This window comes from Filicampus tigris, chromosome 15 (assembly GCF_054856515.1).
Source record: "Filicampus tigris isolate MCC_2025a chromosome 15, RoL_Ftig_1.0, whole genome shotgun sequence".
NCBI lineage: Eukaryota > Metazoa > Chordata > Actinopteri > Syngnathiformes > Syngnathidae > Filicampus > Filicampus tigris.
Window position 1 is genome coordinate 18,783,926 of NC_141231.1, and position 17,277 is coordinate 18,801,202.

General features: G+C 42.4%; 1 protein-coding gene across 7 annotated transcripts in view; it reads right to left on the bottom strand.

The window, feature by feature from the left end:
• Positions 1–440: 440 nt before the first annotated feature.
• The window catches only part of garnl3 (GTPase activating Rap/RanGAP domain like 3), a 46,443-nt gene continuing 29,606 nt past the window's right edge, over positions 441–17,277 (bottom strand). For 5 of the 7 annotated variants that reach the window (XM_086053545.1, XM_086053542.1, XM_086053544.1 and 2 more), the window contains exons 19-31: positions 16,533–16,559; positions 16,292–16,399; positions 15,073–15,189; positions 14,830–14,987; positions 13,930–14,088; positions 12,684–12,750; positions 11,332–11,439; positions 10,644–10,762; positions 10,140–10,275; positions 9,123–9,182; positions 6,716–6,946; positions 5,938–6,061; positions 441–5,301 (exon numbers count right to left, since the gene is read on the bottom strand). In XM_086053545.1, coding sequence (XP_085909671.1) covers positions 5,145–5,301; positions 5,938–6,061; positions 6,716–6,946; positions 9,123–9,182; positions 10,140–10,275; positions 10,644–10,762; positions 11,332–11,439; positions 12,684–12,750; positions 13,930–14,088; positions 14,830–14,987; positions 15,073–15,189; positions 16,292–16,399; positions 16,533–16,559 — 1,571 coding nt within the window. In that variant the 3' untranslated portion in view covers positions 441–5,144. The remainder of the gene's footprint in view (positions 5,302–5,937; positions 6,062–6,715; positions 6,947–9,122; positions 9,183–10,139; positions 10,276–10,643; positions 10,763–11,331; positions 11,440–12,683; positions 12,751–13,929; positions 14,089–14,829; positions 14,988–15,072; positions 15,190–16,291; positions 16,400–16,532; positions 16,560–17,277) is intronic. The other 2 variants (XM_086053548.1, XM_086053547.1) reach the window with 1 other exon arrangement.

The following is a 17,277-nucleotide window of genomic DNA, read 5'->3' on the forward strand; positions in this document are numbered from 1 at the left end:
TTTTTTTTACCTTGTTATCGATCAAGTTTGAGCCAAGGTGTGTTCATCCCCACCCAAAAAAAAAAAAAAAAAAAAAAACGACGATATAAAAAAACCCGATATGCAGATATGGGTCGATATAACCTACCGCCTGGGCAACTGACAGTCAGACAGAGCAGAATGAAATATGAAATATTTTTAGCGTTTGACTGGTCCTGTGTGTTGTTCCCACTCTGGGTTGGATGTTTTCTGTTCTCCCTCCGTGGATTTTCCAGGTCGACTCGCGTCAGCAGGCCCTGTTTATGTTGGAGCGGCGAGTGGATTGTTCCACGAGAGGCCATAAAACAAGCAGGAAACTGAGCTGGAACCTGATTCAACAAACAGCCCAAATGCATTCTCCTCACTTGGAGTGCAAATAACCTGAGGACACACCCACACACACCAAAAGGGCTAACCTGCGCTCAAATTCCATAAATATTTATTACATATCAATAAAGAGAAATACCTACTTTCACAGCGGTGGTCTACAGCACTCGTTTCAAATAACTGCTCCAATAATCATAGTCATAACAACAATAATAATAATATTCTTAATAGTCATCATCATCATCATCATCATCAGAATCATCAGAATCATGAGTGTTCAGCTCTGCTTCATAATTTGAGGCCACATTTGATACACAAACATTTACAAGTAGTACTTGGCATTAAAAACGATGGCGGTACAATATTTTTAAGACACTTGGTGTTGTTTTTTTCCCGTGTGTGTGTGTGAGTGCGTGTGTGTAAAGCCATTTGAGCATTTATGTTATATCCTTCATATGCAGCTCAAGGTCCAGGCGATGAATAAATGTCTGCTTACTGGACTTTGCTGAGAAAAAAATAGCAATGATGTCATAAATTAATCGATTTTGACTCGCCTTTGTTGCATTACTTGGAAGCTACTGTATTCAATTGAAAAAAAAAGTTATTTATTTTGGGGTTTGTGTTTTTCAATTATTTTTATTTTTACAATAATTTTACAATTACTTTATTTGTTTTTCAGAATATTTTGTTCAGCTTTTCAAATGATTTCCCTGTTTTTGGAAATATTTGTTGGAGTATTACTTTTCCCGATTTATTTTGAGGAAAAAAAATATTTCAAAGAACAGAAAAAAAAATCCAAGAAGAAATATATTCCTAAAAACAGAAAATTAAAAATATCACTGCGAAAAACTGTCAAAAAAGATTCCAAAAACAGAAGGGAAAGTATTCCAAACAACAGAAAAATAAATTACAATGAAAAACAGAAGCCAAAAACAAAAGAGAATCTTCCCAAAAAGCAACCCCCCCCCAAAAAATTATATATATATATATATATATATATATATATATATATATATATATATATATATATATATATATATATGCTTCTGTACATTACAGTCAACTTTGGCATGAAAAAAAAAAATCTACTATACTAAAATATTCTTAAGGTTCATGTACTAGTAGTTCAAGCTTTGTCCCCACTAGTTGAACAACTAGTGAGGCAACGCTGTGCACTAGATGACAACTGTGTGCTACCAGTACACAGTGGAGACATAAAAATCTACTAGGAATGACCTTATACTGCACTAGTGGATGTCAAGTACCAGTATATGGAATAAATGCTCAAAGAGCTTTCCATTGTGTGTGTGTGTGTATGTGAATTGTCTTTCGTTGAATAGCACAGAGAGGTTTAGCAACAGTCCAAACAACAACAACAACAACAACAAGAACAACAACAAGAACAACAACAACGACGGGAAAAGTAAGAACAAAACAAAAGAGCCAATGGGAGGTAGACGAAGGAAAACAAACGGCCAATAAACGGCCGTCATAACAAACATGAGAGTGAAGGACCTTTGTAAACATTTCATAACATTTGTTTGTGTGTGCGTGTGTGTGAACGTTTCCTGGTTTGAGCAAGTGAAGAGGTCATGCAAGTTATACGGAGGCTGCTGCGGGGCCTGGTCTCTTAAAAAGCGTATTTCCTGCAACTTTAGATTGTAAATGGAATGAGTGTTTGCTGTTTTGTATTTCACTGCAAACAGTAAACACACTTGGCTAAATGTATACGCTCGCAATGCCACCCAATACCTCAGGAGGCGATGGCGAGCGACTGTTTAAAAGGGACGGATATCGGATTTTGAGCAAAAATGTTTGAATATAAATACAGCGATCCCCTTGCGAAATTGCGGCTCATCGTTCGCACCCTCGCTACATCGCCAATTTTTGAACATTTATTTTTACAATATAGGCAAGTCATTCATGCCCATTCCACTCATCACCAGAACATTTGAATCACAGATGACTTTGTGAGTTCCAAAATGCATCACGGATTAAAAAAACATGTCTTTACTTTTTCGTAGCACATCAGGTTTTAGTTTCGGTTTTACTTTTTAACTTTGACCTATAAAAGCTTGCGCAATACGGAGTTTACCATGTGTTTCAGGAAAAAATCTCTCCTGTTACCTTAATTCATAAATATGACCAAATATATTACTATATTACATATTATCTTATTGTTATTATATTATTATGAAAACCTGATGTGCTAGGGAATAAAACAGGGCAGTTTCAAAATCAGAGAAAAAAAAAAATAGTCAAAAAAAAAATGTTTACTTGCATTTCTGATTAAAATCAGACTGATTAGTTTTAAACTGATTAAACTGATTTTTTTCAACAAGCCAAATTTCGTTATATATTCAAAAATATGGTTTAGTTGACCATTTGGGTATTCCGTGTTTTGTATGCCATGTGTGTGTTAAAGTTGTCGTAAAATTGCGCGTAGGTTTACAATTACCGTGAAATCGATGCTAGTTTTCACTAGCTCATCTATGGTGTTTTGCATTGTAGGTTAGCATTAAGCTATCAGACGCAATAGTTAACTGGTATTTTTGTGTTTAAGGAGACATTTTTGAATTCTTTCTTGTTGTATGCTTCTTGTTCGTTGAAAGGTTTACAATTAGCATCACATTTATGCTTTTAACATGAATGATGTTTTCCGCGTTACAGACATCGCATTAATGTGAACATTTTTAAAAATTCCGAAATCGTTCACAAGTGTCTTTCACGGGACAGCGACAAGCTGCTTTGTTTGTATGTGTTGCTCCTCCGTATATGTGTAACGGTTAATAATTACCCTGACATGTCCAGTCCATGGCGCGTCGCGTTATTTTCTTAGCCTAATAGCGAAATATCAGAAGCCATTTGTGATTTACTGCAACAGTATCAATAAAAATACTTTCTTTAGGTTTGTGTAGCTTGTTAGTCATCCTGGTCACGGTCGTCCACAAAAGTGGACCGAGGCATCTTGGCTATTCTTGTTTGTTGAATTTGTTGTGGGGTTTTTTTTTCTTTGTTTCCCCAAAAACATTCAGGCATTCACGCCGCTGGGCAAAGGACTTGTTAGCATGAAGCTATCAGATCTGGAAGGTGCGATAAACAGGGATCGGTTGTATTTTGCTGCGATATTAGAGAAAGAACCTCTCGTGTGTATTTCTTGTAACTAATTTGGACTGTGGTCACCTGGAAAAGGACTACAATCATGGCTGCTACCGCCAACCCCGGAAGGAGGTGACGCAGTTCCGCGCTGGCTGCTGGGAAATGGCACTTGGGAAAGACCTCCAGCCCTGTTTTCAACCCGTGTACACTCAATAAAAGGGGAATCAGCCAGAGAACAGAGCTTGCATCGTCGTACCCTTTTTTGTTGTCGTTACTAAACAAGAGAATAAAATAGATTTGTTTCGATATAATACATCTATAAATATGCATCCCAGACATCGCGCCACTTTGTGTATAAACAGACTTCTACAAGCGTTTCGTACGATATTTTTCCGGAAAATAGTCATCACATTTTATGATACGACACTTAAATGAGTAAATTCGGGATTAACGGGATTTTTTTTTTGTTGGTTTGCTTTGAATCCACATTCGAAACTTTTCGGTAGTCCCTGGAAATGGCCGCGAGCAGAAGCTGGCGCCGGTCGCCGCTTTTTGGGTTTTGATTACGAACACGCGCACACCGACAGATCCATTTGAGGCGGCGGCCATTTTGAAAGAGGGGAGACAAAAAAACAAAAACAAAACAAAAGTGGGAGGGAAAAAATGCGGAAAAGCACGGCAAGCAAAACCCCAAAAACTATATACACTACTCACAGAACATTTGGGATATCGAGCTTTCAGGTGAAATTTCAGAATCAATGCACTACAAGCTTTACCGGTAAACTTTGAGATTTTCTAAAAAACTTTTATCCAGTTGTTGAATGTGTTGCTGCTCTGTGTGTTACGGTAGCAGTTTAAAGGTTGAGAATTAACGTAATATCAATGCTACTTTGCATTAGCCCCTCTATGGCGTTATGCAATACACGTTAGCATTGAGCTAGTCGATTTTCATGAACAGAATTTATTAAAAAAAAAAACTTTTTCTCGACAAAGTTGCAACTCAGTTTCCTCAACATGTTTTCACATCATTTTCATAAAATGTCATTTTTATCATGTTTTTATCATGACATCATCATAGTGCAATTTTTTTTCCAAATGAAATGACGGCTTGTAGCTAAACTTCCAACTTGATGACTTTTTCCTCTTGTAATATTTGAACTTCACGTAAAGAGAATAAGTGCCTGTGAGTATGGTTGTATGCTCCGTTTGACACGCGTTGCTGCTTTGTGTGTTAAGTAGTAGTTGTTGGAAGGTTTAGAATTACTGTGACGATCGATGCTAACGGTGTTTCGTATTTCATGACTTCGGCACAATCTTATATCGTACCTATTTTGTATTAGATGTTTATGGGTTATTATTTATATTGATATGCTTTGGTCGAACATTTGGCTGTTGAAATGGACAAAGTTTCCATCCGTTTTGTTTTTTTGTGTTGGTTTTACTTCAACTGGGAGTGACAAACTGCTCGAAGAAAGCAAGCTTTGCCCAATATTCCGACAATGCCTCTTGACAGCCAGAGAGTGAGTGAACAGGCGCTAAGGAATACTTGAAGAGTGTTTTAATACGTTTAGTGCATTTTAGACTCCTCGCGCAATTTCACCAAAAAGCCCGATTTTCTTTTGTGAGCAGTGTGAAAAGGTACAGGAGTGGGTTTTTTTTTTTTTTTTTTTTTTGGAGAGAAGTGCACAGCGGGATTGTCTTCACTTGAGGTCGAGGACATCTTCTTCGAAGGACGCGACGAGGGCGAAGGCGCCGGCGAGCGGCGGCGGACTGTCGGCGCGAAGCACCGACGTCTCCGGCTCGGCTTCCAAAATGGCCACCGTGTCCAAGTCGGTGTCACGGGCCTCCGAGTCCAACCTGATGAGAGAGGAAAGTTTTTTCGTTTTCTTGCATGGATCAACATTTTATATTTGTCAGCGGGAATCCAACCATTTCCTGTCACTGATTTGTTCAAATGCGTTTTTCAACGGGTAGATTGTGAAAGAAGCTATGGCCCAGTTTTGCAATCAAATTTAAGCTTCTTCTTTAACTGCAATGACGCATAGACACCAGTAGATGGCAATGCTGCATGGCTTAAGATTTAAGATCAGCACAGTTTTTGAGTAGCGTCATTTATGAGTGAGAGACATGCCAAGGTGCTGGAAGTTGAACAGGACACTCATACAGAGATGGGATGGGAGAAACAGAGTACCATAAAATCCCGCAAATAATACGCCCCCGTATATAATCTGCCCCACAAAAATCACCCTTAAATACAAAGTCAACGCAAACATTTTTTTTTTCCAAGAATATGTTCTATGCAAGCCCACTAGTTGAAACAGAGCATTCGGATCAATTTTGCGTTTGTGGAATCCACTGTTTTTTAGCCATCTCAGGGGGCGGCCATTTTGTCACTTGCAGTCGACTGAAAATGACATCACAACTGCTCACAAGGACCAATCAGATTCAGAAAACAGGTCAGCCGTGATTGGTCGTATAGAAAAGGCGTCTGACCTGTCGCTGTTAGTGGACGTTAGCGCGCGAGCTCTTGGCTCCTCCGTCGCCGCGTTCTTCTTGCTCGCTTTCCTCGCTTTGGATGCGCCGCCCTCCGATTTACTGCTCGGTTCTTCCGTCAGGCCTGTTAAAAAGATTTTTTTTTAATTATTTTTTTTTTAGTTTACTACCTTAGCGAATTTCCCTGCACTCCATGTCCTTTCTTTTTTGGGATATTCACCTATCTCATTTTTTTATTTACTTTAAACAATACAATAAAAATACCAAATTACGAATACATTTAAAAAAATTACCTACTACTTACTGTAAATAGGAAAATGAAAACGGTAAAGAAAACAATTTTATAAGTGCATTTAAATTATTGATTGTAAATAGAGCAAATGCAACATTTTTATACATGCAATTAATGTGTTTTATCAAAAAATTGGTTAATTAGGCAAAACTAAATAGAAATATACACAATTCATTACATCAAAGAAAGAATGATTGTATTCATTAGAAATAATTTGTTGGTTTAAAATAATGAAAGCGTGTTGATTGACTAATTCGTTTTCGCAAACAATGAAAATAGCAAGAGAAACACTTTTATATTATTTCATATTCATCTAGCTGGACATAACTAAAATGGTTTTATTTAATTCATTAGAAATAATGTATCATTCTAATATAAAGTGTGAAATAATAGGAATATATATTCTATATTCTATTATATAATGTATATTTTTTACATATGAATTACATCACGAATATCGACGAAAGAAAGGCAAATAAGGTTTACCGAGCAGCTCCTTGCGCGTGCGGCTGGCTATCTCTTTGATTTCCATGCGCGACAGCGACAGCGAGTGCGTAGCCGAGACCAGGGGTGCGGCGCAGGCCGCCGCGGCGGGGGCGGCGGCGGTCGGCGCCGTCAGCACCTTGTTGACCAGCGGCGACTTCAGGGGTCTCTCGATGCTGCGGCCCACCAGGTTGCACAAAGGGATCTTGAAGATGTGTTTGCACGCCGACTCGCCTGGGAAGGAGGCCACGGGTGAGCTCGAGCGCTTTAGCGCACAGCCGCACAATGAGACCATGCTCAGGAAAAAAATGTATACAATTGAAAATTTGACATTTCAGTCACGGAAGGAATCGGCTCGCTTAGCTTACTTGAGCTTCATGATTAGAAACAACGGGCAACCTTGTTGTTGTTGCCGTAATGTTACAAGGGAAAAAGAAATCAAAATATATAACGTTTCGCAAAATTGTAAGAATAAGCTGTGACAAGAGTGAGGTCATTATGTCAAGAGAAAAAAGTCGGAATTATTGGACATTCAAATCCGAATGTAAGATTAAAGACTTGATGCCACTTAAAAAACAACAACAACGCGTACACAAAGAAAGTTTTGACATTTTACGAGAAAAAAAAAAAAAATCAGCATTTAGGAAAAAAAAAATTGTAATTTGCCAAAGTCGCTGTTACAACAAAAAAGTTGATGTGATGACAAAGCCACGATGTTGTGAGGCAAAAGACAATATCTGAAGAAAGCTCTGACATTTGGAAAAAAAAACATTTAAAAAAAAAGTAAATTGTTACCTAAAACCTCATAATTTTCTCCTTCTGTGTTACGACAAAAAACGTAATGTTACGAGGAGAAACTTGTGACAAAAAAGCAATTATTTAAGTTGGAATTTGCGAGAATGTCAGTTTGTTACAAGGGGGAAAAAAAACACATCATGTTAGAAGAAGTACCGGTAAGCCAAGCTAAGTCTTACTAAGTGGACCCAAAATGTCAAAGGATCATTCAAAATCAGTTTGGCGGAGCAAATTAAGGGTCAGGGTTTCAAATTAGGGTTTAGAACTCTGGCTAGGGTTTAACATTGGGGTTTTAAACTAGGGTAAGGGTTTCAAAGTCGGGTGTTAAATATAGTTTGGGTTTCAAATTAGGGCTCCAAACTAGGGTTAGGCTTTAAAATGGGGGTTAGGGTTTCAAGACAAAAGTTCCAAGAAAGCAGCGGAAGGGGACTTTGAGAAAAAAAAAAAAAAATTAAAAAATTAAAAAAAAAACAACATCCATTGAACTTTTGCCGATGTTCTTTTCTGAGAATTCTGAGACGTTGCACATTTGGAGCGCGTCCCAAACACTCCATGGCCACTGGGGGGCACTGTTGCCACTACCAAGAGCCATCCTATGAAATGTTAGCATGCACCGTGCGGGTTATCCGGGTCAGTCGGACGATGGGCGTCATCCGGCAATATTTAACGCCATGTGTGAGTCAGGCCGGCCAATCAAATGGGATTTTTTTTTTTATGAGAGCTTTTAGCGCTAATTGATGCAGTGACATCACATGACCCCGCCTCCACACCTCGCCCAAGGAGCCCCCCCCCTCCAATAATTCCCCCCCTCCCCTTCCCTCCCCACCCACTTCCTCCTCGCTTTTAGTGGCGCCGTTATTTGGACCTCGGCGGACAAAAGTCTCCATGGCGACAGTGCAATGTGTAAATCACATCCTTGGCCCCTTCCTCCCTCCTCCATGTTGGCCTCATCTGCTTTCAGGCACCAAGTACCCCACAATTTGGAGCGTCGTTATCGCCGCTTACTCGCGGCACCTTTTCACTCCTCGTCCTGAAATGAAACTTTTCAGGATTCCTTTCGGGAAATCTCACAAACTTGGGGTTTCAATCCTTGAATTGGGGTTCATCCTTAGGTTAGGGTTTGATGGTTTAAGACTAGGGCTAGGGTTTCAAATTAGGGTTTCAGACTGGTTTTGAGGTTTCAAAGTAGGGCTTCAAAAAAGGGTTAAGGTTTTAAAGTAGGCCTCTAAAATAGGGTTAGGGTTTCAATTTGAGGTTTCAAACTAGGGATAGGGTTTCAAAGTAGGGCTTCAAACTAGTTTTTTTAACTACGGTTAGGATTTCAAAGCAGGGCTTTAAACCAGGGTTAGTTTTTTCCAAGTAGGGTTTTAAAGTAACATTAGGGTTTCAAATTGGAGTTTCAAAATAGAGTTCAAGTTTCATATTAGGGTTTTCAATCACAGTTTTAACCTAGGGTTAGGGCTTCAAATGAGAGTTTCAAAGGAAGGGCTTGTGGATATAGTTCTGCTGACGGACAAAAAAAATCCCACCCAATCCCCACCCACGTCCGCGAGCCCCCGCGGCGGGGAAAAGACATGACGTTCACTTAACATTGCAGCGACGTCGTTCACGATACCTTCTGCGTCCTTAGACGTGTACAGCGAAAGCTTGGTACCGTAGGGGATCCGTATTGAATCTGAACCGGGGACCAAGAAGAGGGCCACACACGCACACGCGCGCACACACACAGCAAACACAACACAGCACAACATTAAGGGGGTTAACATATTTTCCATTCCAAAAACAAAAACAAACCTGGGAAAAAAACAGTTGCGCTGCAAGAGACAGAAGAAATTGCACAGATGCAGAAGCAGACGCACGGCACCGAATGCAGTAGCTCCCGACCAACACGGCAGCAGGTGTTCCGCTTGCGAAGGCAAAAACATACCAGCGCAGTCGCGTACGTGGCTAAACCGAGCACCGAGCGGCCCGGTGATTGTTACTTGAAAAGGAACGTACGAAATTAACCCATGTGGGTAGTGAACCACATGCTGCTTCACGTGGCCGCCATTACAAAGCATCATTCTACATTGGAGAACAACTTGAATTCATTCGAATGAAAGCGAAAACTGTTTGTCAGGGCATTGAGAGAATTACACTTGGTCAGAATTTTTTTTGGGGGGGAATAGGAAAAATCTTGCGAGAAGAGAGAAATACTTTGACTTTTTCTTTTTTAGAAAATGTTTGATGGTCTTTGATTGGGTTGGCAACATAATTTGGGTCGGAAATGAGTTTTCCAAAGTACTTTCTTTTGTCCGCAATGAACAAGCCGTTTCCTCATTCATATTCCGAATGTGAATACGCTTTGCTCCCATCGGTTCTCTGCTCTCCTTATTTGATGTGGAAAACGGCTTCCCTGCGATTGGGTACTTCCCGACGTCCTGATGCCGCCATGTCTCGTCGTGTCGGCTCCATTGCGCGATGGCCCGCCAGCCGCCCGGGGGGAAATTGCTCCTCCTTTCTTTTTCTACATCTACCGCCATGACGCGTGGCGCACCAAAGTAATTTGGGTATTGGGCGAAACTCAGACCAACAAACCTTAATCGACAACATCCACAGCCTGTGGCATTTTTGTTTGTTTGCGGAGGCTTACCGTCCCCGAGGGGCGAGGGGAAAACAGGCATGTCGTAGCCGGTGGGCGTCTGCGGCGAACTCTGCGAGCTGGTGTCCCTGGAACTGCAGTTGGAGGCCGAGCTCACCGGAGCCGACGACGCAAAGTAGATGTCCGACTGTAAAGGTTTGGATCGGAGACAAGACTTCACTTTGCGGTATGAAATACGAGCGTGTTTGTTATTGCTCGGTGACCACGCCGATCGACCGGCGCGCCGTTTCCCAGCGGCCTCGTAAAACGCAGCGAAATGAGGGAGCTGAGGCAGCGCTTTGTGCTCATGTTGAAAAGGCGGCGAGCAAAGGCAAACCGCGCCGTGAAAAAGGATCCGCCCGCTTCCTCGTTTCCCACCGAAAGGTTGGGGGGGGCTCCGACGAACCACCACAATTGGAGAAAACCGGGAATATTGGAGAACCTTCCGAGAGTGCAATGACGACTCATCCGAGAGGTCGCCAAAGAACCCAAAGCGACAAAACATACAGTACTGACCCGCGAGGAGGCAAGCTGCAGCTCCGGGACCACCGCCGTGTACACCAGGTTGCCGTTGACCACCAGGCGGATCTCGATGGAGTCTGTGGTGAAAGCCAGGATGTACGGGAAGGCGCACACTGCAGAGACAAACAAACAGCGGCGCAAAGATGATGCCATTCCAAATAGAAAGAGTAACCTCCCCAACCCGCTCCACGGTTTATCGCTCTGTTTTGCTCTGCCTCCCGTTTATTGGGGATGTATTTCCGGTGTCCGCCAGTAGACGGCGGCGCACTGATGACTGAATGTCAAATCCTCTTCAATCCTGCTTTTTGCGCCCACTCGATATCTTGGTGACATGTTGGTGTGTTGACACAATAACTTAGAGCGACAGTGTTGACGCCGCGTCTCGAAAGCAATGCGGCTGCATCAATTAGGTGCTGATATGCTGCCCCCTACTGGACCGGAGTATGAAATGCTCATGACATTCACATTGTTTGCCAGAGTATAATACAGTCAACAAAGCGGTTGCTTGAATGTCTTATATTTGCGCGGTGGGTTTGTGTGTGGGAAAAGCGGACCCGCGCGCCTGCACACACACACCCTCACGCACACACACGCGCGCCCGCTGATGAGCGGACGAGTGCGGCATACGCTACGGCGCTCCATGGCGACCGCAAGCGCATGTGGCGTTGCCGCGGCAACGTACCGATAGCGTTGGGCACCTGGTTCCAGCTGAAGTGGAAGTCAGACGTGTTGGACTGGATCATGGGCGTGGAGCCGTTGAACGGACACACTTTCTTGTACGAACAAATATCTGCCAAATGAAGGAATTAGGAATGAGAATTGTTGGCTGGGAAAAAAAAATAAATACAAATCAAGCATTTAGTTGATATCCTTGACATCCATCTTAAGGTCCGTGCACTGGTCTTCATTGTCAACAACAGGACAATTGCACGTTACTAATGAGAAAACTAGTGGACACATGCTACTAGTGAAATGCTTGATCTTAACTAGGAGGATTTAATGTCACTATTAGTACTAGTAGCAAAGGTAGCTTAGAGTGAGCAACACATGCCTAGTAGTTGGGGCTAGTCGTATTATTAGCACAGCAAAGTACTTTACTCGCATGCTTCAATTGCGTGCTAATAATCCAAAAGTGGTGCTATTAGCATACCGGTCAACCGCGGGGTGTACTGAATCTCACAGAAGTTGGAATTTGCCCTTACATGTCTGTATAATAATCTGACACGTTACCCATTATTTTCAAATGGTTGCTGTCACGTGAATGGAAATCAGCGATGTACAACGTACATGTTTGAAAAGGTGTTATGCCAAAAGTGTACAACTTGACAGCTATGTAGTAAAAAAAAAAAAAATACCTGTAAGACACTGGCATTCTACTAGCGTGTCCTAGTGATTCTACAAAAAATCAGCTTGAAGATTTTGGGAGAAATGTTCTGAGGACAAACACCATGCCGCCAGAGGTTAAAGTCAAACATGGTAGTAGGAGTAAAATGGCGTGGGGCTGCTCTGATACTTCAGGACCTAGATTGGTTTGCTGTGGTTCTCGATATCTGCCACAGTCTACCACAAAATCCTGCAGGCCAACATCTTGCCAGCGGCTGGCGACCTCACGCTCAAGTGCTCTTTTTGCAGCGAGACAAGAACCCATAACATACCAGCAAGTCCACCTCTGAATGGCTAAAAAAAAAAAAAAAAAAAAAAAAAACAATGAATGAATGTTTTGGAATGGTCCAGCCAAATTCGAGCCTTAAATCCAATTCACATGCAATAATAGTGTGACCGTAAACACTTAATTGCGTACTAGTGGTGGACAAACATGACAAGGAGGAGAGAGGCGTTCTACGAGCGAGCTGAATTGTCTCACGTGTGCGGAAAAAAAGCACACCGGTACAGTACAGCTGGAAGTCAAGGATGTGGACAAACGGTTTTCCATATTGTCTGAGTAGTTGTGGTCGCAGTACTACACATAGTTGCAGTGGTGGTCGTAAGATTGTCATTGCGTAGAGAAAGTCCCGTTCGTGTTTGTGCACCCACAATTGTAACACAACAGCAGGCCGGCCTCGCCATCCTCGTACACGTCGATGGCCGCCACAAAATTGACCTGCGGACAGAGAGGAAAAGAGAGAAGTGTCATTTTATTGCAGTTCATCGTTCGCGCCCCTGCCGCATCGCAGGGGCGCGAACGATTCATTCAAGCGATCGAAAAAAAGAAGAAGAAGAAGAAGAAGAATGGCAAGAGAAAGAAGCAAAGATAATGTAAAATCCATGCTAATTTCGCTAGTGGCAGTTGACATTACATGTTAGCATTATGCTAGCACACGTTGGCTAGACGTAATGATATGGTTTGGTTGAATGTTTTGGTTTTTAAATATACTATTTTATTCTGTTCTGTTGTATGCTCGTTTTGTATATGTTGCTGCTCCACGTGTATTTAAGTAGCAGTTGTTTAAAGATGAATGATTCCCGTAACATCTATTTTCATTTGCTGGACCGCAGCGTTTGTTAGGATGAAGCTGGCGGACTTTCAATCTTCAATGTTTTGGTTCAACAGTTTGGTGTTTAAAATGCTTAATTGTGTTTTGTCAGTTTGAGAGCACACTTCAACTGCGAGCGGTGAATAAACAGCTTGAAGCAAGCAAACTGGACTTCTTATTTGAAGAACTGAGTCTTCATTTTTGTTTCCGCAACGTGATGTTATCATGGTTAGAATAGTTTTGGATTTTTCATTGTATTTCGTTGTCTTTATTTGTCGAGTGCAAGATTAAAAAAAAAAACTAAGAGGTACTGTGTAATAAAGTGAACTACATTCCTCAAACCACTGACCGTCCTTCTTCTGTACACACAAATGAACAGCGACATCAAAATAAATACAGTTAAAAATCAAAGATAAAAACAAAGGACATTTTCGCTATAGTTATGGTTTTTCTTAGTTTTCTGAAATTACAACGGCGTTTCGGTTAGCTTGTTAACAATTAAGAATAACCATCGATGTTGAACGGCAGTTTCTTGACAGCGAGAGAATGGCAACAGGAAAAAGAATGAGAACTATTTCAGAAAGTGTGATTGAACAAGTTGAAGATCTTTTAAGAAGTTCAATATATGTTCGCTGCGTGTGTTTTGAAATATAACTATACTGTGGATGTTGGCTGGATCTGGAGGCTCTCCCCCGCAATCAAAGGAAGGTGACTGTAGACACTTTATATGACGTTTTTTGTTCGGTTTCGTGCGGCCATAGTTTTCCCCGTGTCAAAGGAAGGTTGGTAGCGTAGGTGCGCCTCACCCTGTTGGCGTCGACGTGGTGCAGCCGGTAGGCGTCGCCCGTGCTCTCGTTGATCAGATCAAACTGATGCTTGTAGCCCACGCAGATCATGTTGTCGTTCTCGCCCGTCGGCCCGTCCACCAGCGCCATCACGGCGGGTGGGTCGCACAGACAGATCTCCTGGCGGAGGGAGCGCGCCCAACGTTAACTGATCGGCCGCCGTCCCACTTGTAAAGTGCTTTGTTCCAGCTCTAGCTGTTGTGAAATGCGCTATACAAAGAAAATTGCATTGTATTGTATTGTATTGTATTGACCCCATTGGTCATTTTCATTATGTTTGTAAGTGACGACCTGAACTGAAACCGTGGCAAAAATGCGACGCGTTTGGCGGTGCACCACTGGAAATTGCCCCAGAAAAAAATAGCAAGACTGACTGGTGTCGTAGAAACCGCTTCTAAAGGAACCAAAACCTCCGTCATCGGGGTTGCGGAAGACAATATTCTCACAAGTATTGATGGCGTGTTTGCTTGGGTTATGTTGAAATAAGTTAACAGAATATAACGGTTAGCTCGCTAGCTAACGCCAGCTTTAGTTAAGGCAGTGCTAATGCTAGCTAATCATTGCCCACCAGTAAAAAAAAAAAAAAGCAAGCGCAATTATGGTCTAACATTCAGCACTTTCCATTGTGAAGCTTGATTTGTTCCGACAGGCTTGAATGACCCAGAGTCTAAAGTTGTCGTTCTTACCGTTTTGTAAGATATAGTCACATATAAGAAGCACATGCTGGAATAGGCTGTCTTTCTTCTTACTGTGCAGCCATGTAACATTCTACTGGCAGAATGGTCTTAGAAAGACCAAATAGATTTAGCGGTCTTTACTTCGATTCGATATCCTTGGTTTGAGCCCGTGAGCGTGACGCACCCGTATGTACTGAAACTCCTCCACCGGCGAGTCGGCCCCCCCGACAGCGCTGAAGCCTTCGAAGCGTTTCCGGGTGATGAGGAGCAGCTTGTTGCGGATGGCCGCCACGATCCTCAGCTCCGAGCCGTGGTGCGTGTTGATGGAGTACAAATGGCAACCTGGCGGGACCGCGGGGGGCGAAGGGCGTCGAGCTCGTTTCCGCGACAAAATAATGGCGGGAAAAGATCGGCGCTCGTGGCCTACCTTTTGTTTTCTCCAGCTTATTCTCCCGGCTGTCGCACTTGCCCCGGGCCTGCTGCCGCTCCTCCAGGCCTCTCCTGAGGGTGCTCAATCGGAACACGTACAGGCGAGCATCCTTCCCTGGGAAAAACAGGTCGGGTGGCTTGGTATGGCATGAGCTTTCGTTTCTACGCTACGCAAGCGGAAGAAGCCGGAAAGGGTCAGGAAAAATACGAATAATCAATCTTTGGAGACAACCTTTTGCCCCACCCCGCACAGAAGCCGTTTCCATATTTGATACCGATGTACTAATGTTGATTTTTACTACTGCAGTATTGATATCCGATGTCAGTGTATTTACTACAGCCATACTTTATATGAATCTCAACATTCTGTCCCATCCCTCTCAGCAACAGTATCGTTGTCCGATACTTATGTTAAACTTTTTTTCTTGATTGAAAACTGAAAAATGATACATCACAATATTTACCGTAGTTTAACACTACAAGCTACGGTATTGACAATATCGTGTCTTTAGACAAAATAATTGGACACAACACGATCCTCATATTTGATCCTACGCCAAACAATAGCATTATCAATATTTCATAATGATGTACAGTATCTTGAGCGATACTAATGTGACCTATGGGAAGACGGATATTTTCTGGCAGCATTGCTACTGCCGCTGTTCAGGCTGCGACAAAATATTGAGATCACAACATACGGCCTCGTTATCCCTCGAGATGCGGATTTCCTGGGATAAGCCGAGCAAGAAGCCGTAAAGTGTCGGGATAAATGCGCGGCTGCGCTGGTGTCATGCCATCACAAGCAACTTAATCACATTTGTCGGTATGAGCTCGATCGGGTTACATTGATGACATGCTTTTCGTATGCAGCCATTTTCCTTTGCTGCTTGCGGCGTTTAGCGTCCGCCCGCGTGCGTATCCGCGTGTTCTTGGGACACGTTCCCTTTCGCTTCTTAGCATAAACAGACACAAACGACAGCGCAGTACTGACACCAGATCGATATGCTCAGTGGAGCAAAGGAGGTCGTCGATTGGGTGAGGGAGATTTGAGCGCAGACCTCTGCGAAGGCAAAAAAGACAATTCTACAAAGACCTCGGCTAGCTTAGTGCCTGGCTAGAAACGATACCTGGCGATATCAATATTTGATTTACACAATGATATTTTCTTCCACCACTTAAACCAAGAAAAAAAAAAACGACAGAAATGCTTTCACCTTTGTCTGCTCTGGTGATGAGCAGGTCCTGAGGCTCAAGTATGTGCATCTGCTTCACCAGCAGCGTCTTGTCAAACACCTGCACCGGCGGCGGGACAGCCTGAGCCTCTGCAACGCACAACAGACAGTAGTAATCCAAGAAAAAAAAAAAAAATCAGATTTGACCCAAACAAAAAAAACAAAAAAAAAAACTTTTTTTTACGATCCGAGATAGTGGCGGATCGATCTTGGCGGCGCTCACCGGTGCTGGATGATGGCAGATCAGAACCTGAAGGAAAAAACAAAACAAAAAACAGACAGATGCGTTTGCCCACAGCATTGACATTTGAGTGGCTCATTGAGAACCTGAGTATCATCCCCTCTTCCCATTTTCCATCGGCAACTGAACATCAAGAAATTCAAACGTGAATGATCATTTTGTTTGGATTTTTTTTTTTTTTTTTCAATCTGAAGATTTATTTGTCACAATTCAATTTCATCCTCAGATTGAAAATGTGAAATTGAAAAACAGGTCACGTGACTGAGTTTGATTTAAAAGTAGCGCTTTGCCCGCCATCATGTGGTATCCGAGTGCCAAGATGCAACGTTGAAGTGAGTTGAGGAGGTTTATTTAGACAAAAGTAGTGCTTTTCCACCATTTTGGGACATCTTGGTGCCAAGGCACTATGTTGAAATCAGTTGAAGAGCTTTACTTTGACAAAAGTAGTGCTTAGTCACCATTTTGTGGCATCTTGGTGCCAAGGAACTATGTTGAAGCCAGTTGAGGAGTTTCATTTCAATACAAGCAGTACTATGTCGCCATCTTGTGGCATCTTAGTTCCATAGAAGTATGTTGAAGCAAGTTTAAGAGCTTCATTTCGACAAAAGTAGTGCTTTACCGCCATCTTGTGGCATCTTGGTGCCAAGGAACTACGTTGAAGCCAGTTGAGGAGCTTTATTCGGACCCAGGCAGTACTTTGCTGCCATCTTCTGGCAACTTGGTACCA